The sequence below is a fragment of the Urocampus carinirostris genome, chromosome 2 (genome assembly GCF_059441175.1).
Source record: "Urocampus carinirostris isolate Australia breed hairy pipefish chromosome 2, RoL_Ucar_1.0, whole genome shotgun sequence".
Lineage (NCBI taxonomy): Eukaryota > Metazoa > Chordata > Actinopteri > Syngnathiformes > Syngnathidae > Urocampus > Urocampus carinirostris.
Genome location: NC_142350.1, coordinates 69546146 through 69562113, shown reverse-complemented (window position 1 = coordinate 69562113; position 15968 = coordinate 69546146). Strand labels below are relative to the sequence as shown.

Below are 15968 nucleotides of genomic sequence, written 5' to 3'. Positions count from 1 at the left end.
GCAACAATAAATGACTTCCGTGTTGCCTTTTTAGTTTGCTCAAAGTTGAAAATCCTAATGGCGGAAATACAAACCACATTTCCGGCAGCCTATTATTTCATATCCTAAAAGTCGTGATCGGTTGACATTAAATTGTATTTTTGAAAGTAAAAAATGTTTCAATTTCACGAGTAGTGTCTTCCTCATCAAAAATTGTGAGCACCGACACCAAAAGAGTGACATTTTAAGACAAATGGTCATATATTGTTTTGATAACTTTTATTTTGAAGTCATTCCCTCCCCTTACACCACAGGTGTCAAACAGACGGCCCACGGGCCAGAACCGGCCCACTAAGGGATTGAATCCGGCCCGCGAGACAACACTCAGAGAAGCGCAAGAGAAAAACAAGCTGCAGGTTGAAATATGTCAACTTGATGTTGCCAAAGCCTGTATGTATTTATTTCTCTCTCTCTCTCTCTCTCTCTCTCTCTCTCTCTCTCTCTCTCTCTCTCTCTCTCTCTCTCTCTCTCTCTCTCTCTCTCTCTCTCTTTTCCACTCCCTTTCTTTCTGTCTCTCATTTTCTCTTCCTTTGATCCTCTTTGTCTCTTTCTCTCTCTCTCTGTCTTTTTGACTTCTTTTGCTCTAACTTCCTTTTTTCCTTTTCTCTCTTTTCTCTTTCTCTCTTCCTACCCTTCGCACTTTCTTTTCTCTTTTCTCTCCATCTGTCTTTCTATTTCTCTTTGGATTTCTTTCCTTTCTCTCCCTTTCTTTTCCCCATCTCTCTTTTTCTTTCTTTGTCCCGCCCTCTCTCCTTTTCCTCTGTCTTTCTCTTATTTCTTAATCTCTCTTTTTCTTTCTCTTTAATCTACTAGTCCGGCCCCCGACAGAATGTTTGTTCTATGGTGTGGCCCCCGAGTTCAAATGAGTTGGACACCCCTGCCCTACACGATGGTGGTCTTCTTTACCTGTTATTACCGCTAACTTCTCGACAAAGCACAAAGTTCAAACCATTTTATTCAAATCAAACACATTTTTCAAGATGACTCGAAGGCCTGTGTCTTACATCGAGTAGAATAGAATAGAATAGAATGGAATAGAATAGGGGCAGCGCGGCGGCACAGTGGTTTGCACAGATCTGAGGTCATGGGTTCAAATCCAGCTACCAGCCTTCCTGTGCAGAGTTTGCATGTTCTCCCCGTGCTTGCGTGGGTTTCCTCCGGGCTCTCCGGTTTCCTTTCAAAAACATGCATGTCAGGTGAATTGGCCGGTCCAAATTGTCCCTAGGTGGGAATTGTCTGTCTCTGTGTCCCCTGCCTACTGCCCGGAGATAGCTGGGATGGGCTCCAGCACCCCCGCGACCCTACTGAGGATAAGCGGCGCAGCTAATGGCTGGATAGAATAGAATAGAAGATCAGGATCAGGATCAGGGGTGTAACCAGTCCGCTTTTGTGGGGTGCTTAAGCACCCCCAAAATCAACCCATGCACCCCTCGAAAATTATAGCATTTTTAGAAACTTTGTTTTCATGAATAAAGGACAGGATAGGCTTAAAAAACATGAGATTAAAAAAAGAAGTAAATCAAAAATGTAAACAACGCAGTGTCAGAAATACTCCACTATTTTGAAATGGTTCAGTCCTCATGATTCCTCTTGCCCCCCCTCTCTGCTTTGTTTTTGCTCGGCTAGTGTCACTTGCGCCATAGCGGCAAAGTCTGTGGAGGCTCCGCTCTATTTCCGTCAACAACAACTAACCAACGACCACAACCAACAACAACAGAACAATAATAAAACAACAACAAGCACTAAAACAACAACAATCAAAACAACCAACAAGCACAACAACATACACAACAACGATAATGAAGATAACCACTAACATAAACACAACAACAAGTCAACAAGAAAAACAACCAACAACATTCGATCATCACCGCAGCAACCACAAGAACAAACATCATTTGTACAACAACCACATCTGAAACAACCGCCACAACAAACAACAACAACAACATAAATAAGTGAATAAATAAATGCATTCGTTCCCGCCAATCAACAGTCACGACGCATTTTGCCCACCAACCCCCACAAAACCCCCAAAACAAACCCAAAAGCACCAAAAGAAATGTCAAGCGAATATTTCGGGCAGTCGGCCTGCTCGGAAGACGCGTCCGTCAGGTGCAGTTCCCGTCACCACCTGCTAGAGGGCGTCCAGGCACCGCAACAGGAGCGGCAGGCGTGCGCAGGCGGGCGCGCGTGTCTGGGCTTTCCCCGCGCGCGCGCGCGTCGCTGCCAGCCAATAGAAGAGGAAGAAGACCACCGAGAGGATGGAGGTTGTCGGTTGAGATCCCCCCAAAAGCACAAACTTTCTCACGCCTTCTCTCATTTTCGGACGCGCGCACCTGAGATCCACTCCAGGTAAGAAGACCTCCCGCCCCAAACTCTCTATGACATTCCTCCACTCGCACCATCTTCTCCATCTTCTCCATCTTCTCCTCCTTCTTCTCGCTGGTCCTTTGGTTGCTTTTGGGCGTGACGCGAAGGGGTGAAGACGTGAATGGGAATGCGTGCGTGTTTGGATGATTCCTTCCGTTGCGCGTGCACAAGAAGCTCTTCAGATTTTGCGAGAAGAACATTGGATGCCTTCAAGAGTTTGCGGGTGGGAAACATGCGGCTGGCGTGGCCGCACCAGGCCCGCCGAGGGTTCGAAACGGGACGTCGCGACGCCGCCGACGGAAGCGCGGGAGAAAATTGAGCTGCAGTTGGAGATATGTCCGCTTGATGTCGCCTGAGCTACTCTCTAAGCGACTGCAGCTCTGTTTCTCTGTTTCTCGTTTTTTCTTCTCTTTTTTTGTCTCCCTCTCTCTATATCTCTTTCTTCATTCGTTACTCGTTCTCTTTTTTGGATCTTTCTTTATCCCTTTCTCTTCATGTCTCTTCCCTTTTCTCTCTTCCCCTTTCTCTTGTTCCTCTACAACTCACTCTCTCTCTTTCTCTCTCTCTCTCCCCCTCTTTATATGTATATCTAACTCTCCCTTTTGCTCATTTTTCCTTTTTTTTTCTCAATTTACCACTCTTCTCATCACTCTTTCTCTCTCTCTCTCTCTCTCTCGCTCTCTCGCTTTCTCTCACTCCCCCCCCCCCTCTCTCTCTCTCTCTCTCTCTCTCTCTCTCTCTCTCTTTCTCCCTCTTTATATGTATATCTAACTCTCCCTTTACCTCATTTTTCCTTTTTCTCACTTTCTCACTCTTTTCCTCTCTCTCTCTCTCTCTCTCTCTCTCTCTCTCTTTATATGTATATCTAATTCTCCCTTTTGCTCATTTTTCCTTTTTCTCACTTTTTCAGTCTTTTCCTCACTCTCTCTCTCTCTCTCTCTCTCTCTCTCTCTCTCTCTCTCTCTCTCTCTCTCTCTCTTTCTCCCTCTTTATATGTATATCTAACTCTCCCTTTACGTCATTTTTCCTTTTTCTCACTTTATCACTCTTTTTCTCTCTCTCTCTCTCTCTCTCTCTCTCTCTCTCTCTCTCTCTCTCTCTTTATATGTATATCTAACTCTCCCTTTACCTCATTTTTCCTTTTTCTCACTTTATCGTTCCCCCTCTCTCTTTCACTTCCCTCTGTCTCTTGCTCTCTCTCTCTCTCTCTCTCTCTCTCTCTCTCTCTCTCTCTTTCTCTCTCTTTATATGTATATCTAACTCTCCCTTTACGTCATTTTTCCTTTTTCTCACTTTATCACTCTTTTTCTCTCTCTCTCTCTCTCTCTCTCTCTCTCTCTCTCTCTCTCTTTATATGTATATCTAACTCTCCCTTTACCTCATTTTTCCTTTTTCTCACTTTATCGTTCCCCCTCTCTCTTTCACTTCCCTCTGTCTCTTGCTCTCTCTCTCTCTCTCTCTCTCTCTCTCTCTCTCTCTCTCTCTCTCTCTCTCTCTCTCTCTCTTATATGTATATCTAACTCTCCTTTTACCTCATTTTTCCTTTTTCTCACTTTATCGTTCCCCCTCTCTCTTTCACTTCCCTCTGTCTCTTGCTCTCTCTCTCTCTCTCTCTCTCTCTCTCTCTCTCTCTCTTTATATGTATATATAACTCTCCTTTTACCTCATTTTTCCTTTTTCTCACTTTATCGTTCCCCTTTTCTCTTTCACTCCCCTCTGTCTCTCTCTCTCTCTCTCTCTCTCTCTCTCTCTCTCTCTCTCTCTCTCTCTCTCTCTCTCTCTGTCTCTCTCTCACAAACATCAAATGAAATCCCACTACGCTTGACTAAAACTATAACCTTCTGGCTAATGCTTGTAACATCAAAATCCTTCTAGTTCAAAATGAATGTATTTATCCCCGGCGGGTTGCTTTGTTTACTCCAGAGGTCCGACAATGTACAGTATCTCTCCAAGAATATCGACTTTTTCCTTTTCCTTTCGTACGACACTCACTGCCTTCCCAAAAGAAAAGCGGATGTAGTAACGAGGGCAGTCTGGGCGACGCGTAAGCGATTTCATTCCTACGGTGTAAGTCGGATGCCACTAGAGTGGACCCTCCTGCCCAATACAGCGCACATGATGCCAGTTGCCGTGGGAGGTGTCTGCATCACGGCAACACGTAATGCTGAAAATTGTGTCTCTTTTTCGGCTCAGCTCGCTCCGCCGCTCTTCTGAATTTCGTTGTTGCCTCAAACCAGGTTTTACTATTTAGGATCTAACAATTAAAAGGGAAAATAAGGTCAAAATCAAGTAGAAACAAAAGACGAGAATTAAAAAGGAAACACAAGAGGAAAACATCATAACAAAATATAGAAAACAAGGAGAAAAAAAAGCATAGAACGAAAAATATAAAAAGAAGAGAATAAAGGGAAAGAGAGAAAATTTAAAAAATAATGGAAAAAAGGAATGAGGAAGTATCAAGCTAGGAAAAAGACAAAAGACAAAATAAAGAACAAAAGAAGAAAAACGCAGGTCCATTTTTGGCTCAATTCAAGTGCATGCAATCGTTTGGAAAAACAAAACAACCTGCTTTTTTGTTTTTTTTTGTTTTTTGTTTTCTTTTTCAAACAGTTTTATTATTGTTTTGACAATTTCTTTGGTACTTTGTTGATTATTTTGTGATTAAATACCATCATTTTTGAGTATCTGGCAACGCTCCCTGCTTCCCGCGTTTGGGTCCACCACAAATCACAACTTAACATTACGTTACGAAATGAATAACAAAAGTCATCATTGGGCGCCCTCTGGTGGACAAAGGTGCACTAGACCCCAACACAATAGACTACGGCTGCCCGCAGGTTGGATCAGGCCCACCAAAGGTTTTAGCCTGCCTTTAAGACAACAATGAAGGAAGCGCAAGAGAAAAAAGAGCTGCAGTTTTAACTATGTCCACTTGGTGTCACTCAAGCCAGGCACCACTCGCAAAGCAACCATAGTAGTCTTTTTTTCTTTATTTCGCTCTCTCTCTCTAGCATCATGAACAATTCCTATACAGTGGGGCAAAAAGGTATTTAGTCAACCACTAACGTTTTCTGCAACTCTTCACACACTGTTGCTGGTAATTTGGACCATTCTTCCATGCAGATCTCCCCTGGGAAACACTATATTACATGGCCTATAATAAATGTCCAGAATTATAACATGAATTTTGCATTAATACACATAGTGCCCTGTTTAGGTTAGCATGCGTCTCTTTGGACACTTTATAGGACAATGCCATACAAACTAATACCTGCTGCCGTTAATCATGAGGGGAGAAGAAATGCAATGGCAAAACGAAGCCAAAAAGAGCAATGTTGCCGTCATTTTTTAAAAACAGACTTGTGGAGAAACATGGCAACAATTTCAAGCATTTACAAGCACTTCACCTAAAATTCAAGCACTTTTAAATCATTAGTTTACATTTCTTTGCCACATTTTCACATCCGTCCTCCAGATTTTATACCCAGACGAAGAGTCTGCATGCGACAAGTTCAAACGAAGCAGCAACGTGAGGTGGGAGCCCAGAGTATTTTTGGTCGAGGTGGTGAATTGTCTGATTGAAAGCACCTGGGGATCACCTTGGCAAAGTAAAGGTGAAGGGGACTGGAAAATGGGATATTGCTGCCATCTCTTGGAAAAGGAAAGGGATTGCAGGTACCAAACCATGACTCTAGTGGGGAAACACGACAACAATTTCAAGCATTTACGACTTCAAAACTCAAGCATTTTCCCTGAACGGAGCTAATCATTAGATTACATTCTGTCGCCGTACTTTTACGTCTGTCCTCTAGATTTCGAACCCCGACGCCACGAGTTGAAACATTTACCCACAATGCTTTGGGGAGGTGTCGAACAAGACCCCCCTGTCTTAGGGTGGCGAGAATCTTGAAAGAGAGATTTACCAGTACCTTTAAAAAGATGACTGGAGGGAAAGATCTTGGAGTAGATGATCTCGGAACGCGGAGGGAAGTGAAGAGGAAGGAGAAGCTTGGATGTCTAGGCGAGTGAATGTCATCGGGAATCAAAAACGAAGCAGCAACGTGAGGTGGGAGCCCAGATATTTACGGTCGAGGTGGTGAATTGTCTGATTGAAAGCACCTGGGGATCACCTTGGCAGAGTAAAGGTGAAGGGGACTGGAAAATGGGATATTGCTGCCATCTCTTGGAAAAGGAAAGGGATTGCAGGTACCAAACCATGACTCTAGTGGGGAAACACGAGCGTTTTCCCTGAAGAAACGGAGCTAAACATTAGATTACATTCTGTCGCCGCACTTTTACGTTCTCCCTCTAGATTTCAAACCCCAACATAGAGTCTGCATGCCACAAATTGAAACATTTACCCACAATCCTTTGGGGAGGTGTCTAACGACAAAAATAATTAGTCGTGTCGCGCATGAAGTCACCGGCGCTCTTTAATCCGCCGCAGGATGTCGGCACGGCGCGCCCGCGGGAGCGTTCATCCGCCGCTCGACACTACGAGCATGCACCTGAACGCATCACACGGCGACACGCGGTTCCTGAAGGCCTCACAACATGAACAGATTGTGTCCCCCAGACTCACCTTGAGGACCATAAATTCGCCTTCTTTCCAGGACGTCCTTTAGCGACCTAAAACCCGCTTGAACTTTTTGACTCTTTTGCTCATTTAAAGGTATGCCACATCGAAATCTTCGACTCGCTGGCGCCACCTTCTGGCTGAAATCGTCATCGCAGCTCCAATTGCACGTGAAAATGTGTGGAATGCTTTGACGCGCGTGAATAAACCCCTTCCTTTTCATCTTTTTAGGGTATTTCAAACAGTCCTTTTCTCACTTTCACCATTTTCATCCTGGAATAAAAGAAAATGACCACCATGTGAGTGTGAAGCGCGTCGTAAAGCACTTTGGGAGGTCTTGCGCGCTATATAAATGCAGACCATTCACCAATCACTGTCATGATTACCAATGTGAATCACCTGTGCCCGCTCCTTGTCTGTCCCCCCTATTTAAACGCATATCTATCTGTCCCCTTTTGTCAGTCCGTCTCCCAACCTGAGTTTACACTAGGCAAGCCTTTTTTCGACCCTGACTCCTACCTGTTTTTTGCTCCCGTCTGTCCCCCGGTTTCGACCCGTTTTTGATCCTGACCACGTCTACTCTCCTTTACTGGCTTACGACTCGTTTCCGTTTTTGCTCTCCTGTCCCGGCTACTGACCCGTTTTTCCGTTCCCGACACCGCTATCGCTCGCCACTTCCGCGTTCAGAGCAACCTGCTTCCTGTGCCCAGCGATCACCAGATCGTGGGTGCAACCCTTCCTCTATCTTCCAATAAAACTTGTGAGAGATGCTACGCAAGTGGGTCCTGTCTCCGTTCTGGTCCTGACAATCGCTATTTAGAGTGTCTGTCCTCCCCGCCTCCTTCCCTTCCCCTCATGAGCTTTGGGTCAGAACACTGATGATAAAAGTAAGATAAAAGCAGATAGGCGCAGTAGGAAAAAAAGGCTCTTTGAACTCAGTTGGGCATTGTTAACGCATAATGAATTGAGTATATATTTCCCTTCAAACTTTTTACGAACACCTCAAACAATGCACCTCTGTCACAGACCAGGAACGGAGACAAGACCCAATTGCGTCCATTAACTAGAAGAGAAAAGAAGACTTGCACCCACAATCCAATGATTGTCGGTCACGGGTAGCAGATAACAGGAACGCGGAAGTGGCACTTCCGTGTCGAGCGAAGGCAATGTCGAGAGGGAGAAAAATACAGGTCGATGGCCGGGACGGAGAAGCAAAAACATGAACGGGTCCAAAAAAGAGGTCGGCAACAGGTATCAGGCAGGAAAACAGGGCAAGATACAGTCGGAGAGTCACAAAAGCTTGCCTAGCTGGGAGCGTTGGTTTGCAGACGATCCGACGAATGTTGTCAGGAAGGCGGGGGTTTAAAAAGAGTCCGACAGCCAATCAGGGTCCGAGGCTGTTGGCGCCAACAGGGCAGCCTCAGGTGCCCTGCATCAGTAATCATGAAAACCTCAACTTTAATTTTTTTTTATCGTAGGTTACGGTTGAGTTTTTCATCATTTAAATCATAAAAGAGACATTTTGCATTATTAGCGCTCCCTACTGGTAAAATAAATAAATAAAAATAATTAAAGGTGGGGTGCGTCGTTGGAGGTGTCCTACCAAAGTTCAATATTTTCTCTATTAAATATGTCTTAACGATGGTCATCTGAGTTCAAAGATGCTTTTTTCCTACTGTGTTAAGTTTAAGAAGATCAAGGACCCATGCGGGGGAAGCAGGAACTGGAGGCAGGGGTGCTCAAAAAGAGGAAGTTCATTTCAAAACAAAAGGAGGGACAAAGTGAAAAACAAACAAAAAATGGAAATGTCCAAACCAAACCTGACCGAGTCCAAACGGGAAACAAAAGACCAAAACCCGAGGAATAAAATGCAAGGATTAAAGTCACAAAGCAACCAGAAAAGAAGTCAAACAAACCAAAGGTGCTGGTGGAAATGTCAAGACCGGAACAAAGACAGGACCCACTTGCGTTTCGGTTCTCACAAGTTTTATTGGAAGAGAGAGAAAGGGTTGCGCCCACGATCCCGTGATTGCTGGACACAGGAAGCAGGTCGCTCTGAACTCGGAAGTGGATCTTCCGTGACGAGCGATGGCAGTGTCAGAAACAGAAAAACGGGTCAGTCGCCGGGACAGGAGAGCATAACGTCGTCAGGGTCGGAAGCGAGTCGTAAGCCAGTAAAGGAGAATAAACGTGGTCGGGGACAAATAGAGGTCAAAAACGGGGACGGGAGAGTAGACGTGGTTAGTATCTAAAACGGGTCGAAGCCGGGGGACAGACATGAGCAAAAAGAAGCTGGAGTCAGGGTCAAAAAAGGCTTTCCTAGTGTTAACCACTCAACAACGAGCAAGGTCCAAAATGTCCTTTTCTGGATAATTGGGCACAGTGACCTGTGCCCAGTTCAAAACCCGGTTGGGGCCATCTGGTGGTAGGAAGTCTGTCGAACCCCAACATACTGTGCCCATCTGCTTTTACCTTGCTTTTAGGAAAGCTGTTTGGGGCGGGCAACCTTTGGTCGGATGAATGGGGGTGGACAGTTAAGTTTGAGTAGACATTATGCTCTTCCCTGGGATTTTTTTATTTGTTTGTAGTATGAAAATGGTGAAAATAAATAAAGGCCGACTTAGAGTCCAAACACCAAACCAAACCCTGAGAAAGATAAAAAAAGAAGAGTGGGTCTAAAATATGGATGTACTTGCACGCGCATCATGAACGAACCAACCCAGGCTGCAATGATGACATAAGCCAGGAGATGGCGACGGAAAATCAAAAAGTTGCAAAATGGATTTTTTCAAAAAATATTCAGAGGTTTTGAAATTTGTATTCTATTACATAACATGTGTCTCACATCTAGGATTCTGATTTTGTCTTGCTGCTACGGGTACTCAAAATCCTCAAAGAGGCTGAACAAAAAAAAAAATCTAATGTGAAATTTTGTTCTTTTCGAGTCTCCGTAGTTTGTATTTTACATAGTGCTTTCCGGCACTCGTTTCCGGTTGACAGATTTCTTCTCATCCTGTCACAGTTGCCATGGCGCCCAATTGGCCCCGCCCGTGTGGCGCCAGCTGCGGCTCGTTGACTGATTGGCTTTCCGTCTATTTAAGCTCAGTGCTCTTACTCTTCCTTTGTCAGTCCGTCAACGAACCTCTGCCTCGCAAGACGTGGGTTTTGACTCGGTCCTGTTTCCTGTTGGTATTTCCTGTCCGGTATTGTTCCCGTTTATTTTCTCCTGTTTAATATCGGTTTCTAGTTTCATTCCCGTTTAGTTTTTCCTGTTTAATTTCGATATCCTGCTTTGATATCAATCCTGTCCGTCCCATTGTTATATCGCTTTCCAGTTTTGTCCCGTCTAGTTTGTCCTGTTTAATTTCGATATCCTGTTTTGATATCAATCCTGTCCGTCCTGTTGTTTAATATCGGTTTCCAGTTTTGTCCCGTCTAGTTTGTCCTGTTTAATTTCTATATCCTGTTTTGATATCAATCCTGTCTGTCCCGTTGTTTAATATTGCTTTCCAGTTTCGTTCCCGTCTAGTTTGTCCTGTTTAATTTCGATATCCTGTTTTGATATCAATCCTGTCCGTCCCATTGTTATATCGGTTTCCAGTTTTGTCCCGTCTAGTTTGTCCTGTTTCATTTCGATATCCTGTTTTGATATCAATCCTGTCTGTCCCGTTGTTTAATATTGCTTTCCAGTTTCGTTCCCGTCTAGTTTGTCCTGTTTAATTTCGATATCCTGTTTTGATATCAATCCTGTCCGTCCCATTGTTATATCGCTTTCCAGTTTTGTCCCGTCTAGTTTGTCCTGTTTAATTTCGATATCCTGTTTTGATATCAATCCTGTCTGTCCCGTTGTTTAATATTGCTTTCCAGTTTCGTTCCCGTCTAGTTTGTCCTGTTTAATTTCGATATCCTGTTTTGATATCCATCCTGTCCGTCCCATTGTTATATCGCTTTCCAGTTTTGTCCCGTCTAGTTTGTCCTGTTTAATTTCGATATCCTGTTTTGATATCAATCCTGTCTGTCCCGTTGTTTAATATTGCTTTCCAGTTTCGTTCCCGTCTAGTTTGTCCTGTTTAATTTCGATATCCTGTTTTGATATCAATCCTGTCCGTCCCATTGTTATATCGCTTTCCAGTTTTGTCCCGTCTAGTTTGTCCTGTTTAATTTCGATATCCTGTTTTGATATCATTCCTGTCTGTCCCGTTGTTTAATATTGCTTTCCAGTTTCGTTCCCGTCTAGTTTGTCCTGTTTAATTTCGATATCCTGTTTTGATATCAATCCTGTCCGTCCCATTGTTATATCGCTTTCCAGTTTTGTCCCGTCTAGTTTGTCATGTTTAATTTCCATATCCTGTTTTGATATCAATCCTGTCCGTCCCATTGTTATATCGCTTTCCAGTTTTGTCCCGTCTAGTTTGTCCTGTTTAATTTCTATATCCTGTTTTGATATCAATCCGGCAGCAGGGGGCGGAAGTTGCTCAGGAGGTAGAGCGATCGTTTTAGGATTAAGGGATCCCAGTTCGAATCCCGGCTTGTCCGTGTTACATGTCGAAGTGTCCTTGGGTAAGACATTGAACCCCCAATTACCCCCAATAAGCAGGTTAGCGCCTTACATGGCTGCACGGCCGCTATTGGGAAATGTGAAGCACATTGTAAAGAGCTTTGGGAAGTCATTGACTTGAAAAGCGCTATAGAAATGCAGATCATTTCATTTCATTTCATTTCAATCCTGTCCGTCCTGTTGTTTAATATCGGTTTCCAGTTTCGTTCCCCTCTAGTTTGTCCTGTTTATTTTCGATATCCTGTTTTGATATCAACCCTTTCTGTCCCGTTCTGTCCGGTATCGACCCCATCTGTCCGATATCTGCTCGGGCAATTGGTATCGATCTTGTCGGCCTCTAGCCTCCTATCATTCCACCCCTGACTGTTGCCTAACGTGCATGACTCCCCATTTCCCGTAAAATAAAAGGCTTGTGTGAGAAACGTCACGCGTTTGGGTCCTGATCCGGTTCATGACACATCCTGGGTAATTATTTTCTTCATGGGGTCACTTGAGGGTATCTTCACGTCATACTCAATGTTTCTACTTTTTGCTTAATGCACAGCCTGGTGGTTAAAACACTGCCAAGGAGAGCGCCACTGCCCCCTTGTGTAGTGGAGGTGCAATTGCACTCGATTCTTCGGAAAGTTAAAAAGTTGTCTGGGGTCAAAAGCGCCCATCTGCAATCTCATTACAACAGAAGCAGCAGTGTTGTGGATTAACTGTAAGTCAGCAGCCTTTGAGCTGACAACAGACATCTGGCAGGAGGTTATGAGATAATGTTGATACAAGAAATCACAAGTTGTTGACCAAGCGAGCCGATTCTGAGAAAAAATACTTTGGATTCCGAGAAAAACATCACGTGATCTATAGTATAAAGCCCAGCATCTCTTAGACGAATTTTGAACGTGGCTTGAATGTTGCTGACTAAAGGAGGTTCCCTTTCCGCCATATTTCTGTCTCTGCGTATAAGCAGCTGACCCCACTCGTGCCTTTTCTCGGCAGACTTCGGCGGCGCGATCATGATGAGCGACATCTACGACTCGGCGTGCGACTCGTTGGGTCTGCTGGATTCGCCCTGCCTGACCAAAGTGGAGCTGAGGCTGACGTGTAAAGGGATCAGCGACCGGGACGCTTTATCCAAACCCGACCCTTGCGTCGTGCTCAACATGCAGTCGCACGGACAGTGGATGGAGGTGCGTCGCCGTGGCAACCGCATCACACGCTAGACCACCGATTATTGCAAACAACAGACTATTATGACGCCATCCCCTGATCTAAAACCTACATAACGGCAAGGAAAAACTGAAAAAACCTCAACATGAGGAAAATAAGAAACCTTGAGAAGGGACAGAGCATGACATGCTAACAATTAGTCAAGTCAAGCCATTTGTATTTGTTAGTCCCTAAACACAAGAAGTCTCAAGAGCTGAACGGACTATGAGGACACCATCCCATGATCTAAAACCCACATGAGGGCAAGGAAAAACTCAAAAACCTCAAGTCAAGTCCTGTTTGTTTGTGACGCCCTTAATCACAAAGAGTCTCAAAGGGCTGTACAGACTAGGGACTATTATGACAGCATCCCCTGATCTAAAAGCGACATGAGGGCAAGGAAAAATTCAAAAACCCCAGCATGAGTAAAATAAGCGACGGGGGCCGAACATGGTATGCTAATGAGAACAACATGCTAACAACTACATGCTAATTGAAAATGAGCGGGCCCACTCGTTTCCATTCATTTCATTATTACTGTGTCATTACACAGTGTTTATCTTGTAGCTAATGACTGCAAGCTAACACGTAGATGCTAACAACTACATGCTAACGGCTACATGCTTATGACTACATGCTAATTGTAAGTCAAGTCATCTTTATTTGTTTGGCCCTTAATCACAAGAAGTAGCAAGAGCTTGACAGACTATTATGACAGCATCCCCTGATCTAAAACCGACACGAGGGCAAGGGAAAACTCAAAAACCTCAGCATGAGGAAAATAAGAGACGGGGGCCGCACATGACATGCTAATGACAACAACATGCCAACGACTACATGCTAATGACGACATGCTAAATCCTTTCCGTTCATTTTATTATGACTGTGTTATTACCGTGTTATTACTGTGTCATTACACAGTGTTTATCTTGTAGCTAATGACTGCAAGCTAACAAGTAGATGCTAACAACTACATGCTAACGGCTACATGCTTATGACTACATGCTAATCGCCAAGTCATCTTTATTTGTTTGGCGATCCGGGAAGCGAGTCGCTCTCGCAATCGGATTGTGATCCGAATACGGAAGTGGATCTTACATAGCGGGAGATGTCGGTGTCAGGGACGGAAAAACAGGTCGATAGCCTGGACAGGAGAACAAAAATGTGGTTGGGATCGGAAACGAGTCGTAAGCCGGGACGGGAGAGTAGATGTAGTCGGGATCAAAAATGGGTCGTAAGCCGGGACGGGAGAGCAGACGTGGTCGGGATCAAAACAGGTCGTAGCCGGAACGGAAGAGCACACGTGGTTGGGATCAAAACAGGTCGTAGCTGGAGACAAACAGGAGCAAAAAAATGGGACAGGTGGGAGTCAGGGTTGAAAAAGGCTTGCCTAGTATACACTGAGGTTCACAGACAGGCTGACAACAGGGGATTGACAGGACTGGGTTCAAATAGTCATGACATGACCAGGTGGTCAGAATCAAAACAGATTGTAGCCGTAACAGGAGAGCACACGTTGTCGGGATCAAAACAGGTCGTAGCAGGAAACAAACGGGAGCAAAAAAAGGGACAGGTGGGAGTCAGGGTTGAAAAAGGCTTGCCTAGTACACACTGAGGTTCACAGACAGGCTGAAAACAGGGGATTGACAGGACTGGGTTCAAATAGTCATGACATGACCAGGGTGGTCGGAATCAAAACAGGTTGTAGCCGGAACGGGAGAGCAGACGTGGTTGGGATCAAAACAGGTCGTAGCTGGAGACAAACGGGAGCAAAATAATGGGACAGGTGGAAGTCAGGGTCAAAAAAGGCTAGCCTTGTATACCCAAAGGTTCACAGACAGGCTGACAACAGGGGATTGACAGGACTGGGTTTAAATAGTCATGACATGACCAGGGTGGTCGGAATGAAAATAGGAGGAGCCGGAACGGGAGAGCACACGTGGTCGGAATCAAAACAGGTCGTAACCGGAGACAAACGGGAGCAAAAAACAGGACAGGTGGGAGTCAGGGTGGAAAAATGCTTGCCTAGCATACACTGAGGTTCACAGACAGGCTGACAACAGGGGATTGACAGGACTGGGTTAGAATAGTCATGACCAGGGTGGTCGGAATAAAAATAGGAGGAGCCGGAACAGGAGAGCACACATGGTCGGGATCAAAACAGGTCGTTGCTGGAGACAAACAGGAGCAAAAAATGGGACAGGTGGAAGTCAAGGTCGAAAAAGGCTGGCCTTGTATACACAGAGGTTCGCAGACGGACTGACAACAGGGGATTGACAGGCATCTCCATGCAAACATCCGTATGTTCGTAAAACAACCTTAAACTGTCAGGCCCAGAACGGAAACAGGACCCACTTGCATAGCGTTTCTTACAAGTTTTATTAGAAGAAAGGGAAAGGGTTGCGCTCACGATCCGGGGATCGCTGGACGCGGGAAGCAAGTCGATCTAAACGCGGAAGTGGGACTTCCACGGAAAAACCAGGTCAGTAGCTGGGATAGGAGAGCAAAAATGTGGTCGGGATTGGAAACAATTCCAAAGCCAGGAGAGGAGAGTAGACGTGGTCGAGATCAAAAACAGGTCATAATTCAGGACGGGGGAACAGACGTGGTCGAGATCAAAACAGATCGTAGCGGGAGACAAACAGGAGTAAAAAACGGGACAGGTGAAAAAGGGCTTGCCATTGTTGGGAATGAAATATCAAAATGTAGCGTTTACCAAATTGTTCGAATGAGTTATCTGACTCCATTAACCAAACACAATCTACATTCACCCAACAATTTATGCGCGCTCGTTTCTTGATAGAAAAGCCGACATTTTCACACGGGGGCAGATTTAATTACGTTAACAGTTTAACTAAGTGTACTCCATCGATAACAGACGAATTAGTGTCGTTGGCGTCCGTGGGAAGCCTTTTTCTCAAGTCCTTTAGCTCTCTCCTATTGACCATCATCTCCCTGCATAATGGTGTGCCAACTCCTCCCATGGGCGTGCCAAGGAAGCCCCCCTGGGCTTCACCATCTCGTCGAGGAGCGTCGCCATGTCCGGAATACTCAAAACAACACCGAGCGTTTCTACGTCATCAGGGCCTTTCTGCGTCTGGATGTCCTGATTATCTTATCAGCCTTACGTCCCGTTCCTGCCGTTCCTGTAAACAACATTTTCCACCAGGGTGCCCTGACATCGCACCACAGACCAGCCAGTGGATATCTTTTGCATTAAATGTCATT

General features: G+C 44.9%; 1 protein-coding gene across 1 annotated transcript in view; it reads left to right on the top strand.

The window, feature by feature from the left end:
• Positions 1-2246: 2246 nt before the first annotated feature.
• LOC148373154 (copine-4-like) overlaps positions 2247-15968 on the top strand; it is a 65462-nt gene continuing 51740 nt past the window's right edge. Inside the window, exons 1-2 of the mRNA XM_088327653.1 lie at positions 2247-2394; positions 12531-12721. Of these exons, the coding sequence (XP_088183779.1) occupies positions 12548-12721 (174 nt within the window). The 5' untranslated portion in view covers positions 2247-2394; positions 12531-12547. The remainder of the gene's footprint in view (positions 2395-12530; positions 12722-15968) is intronic.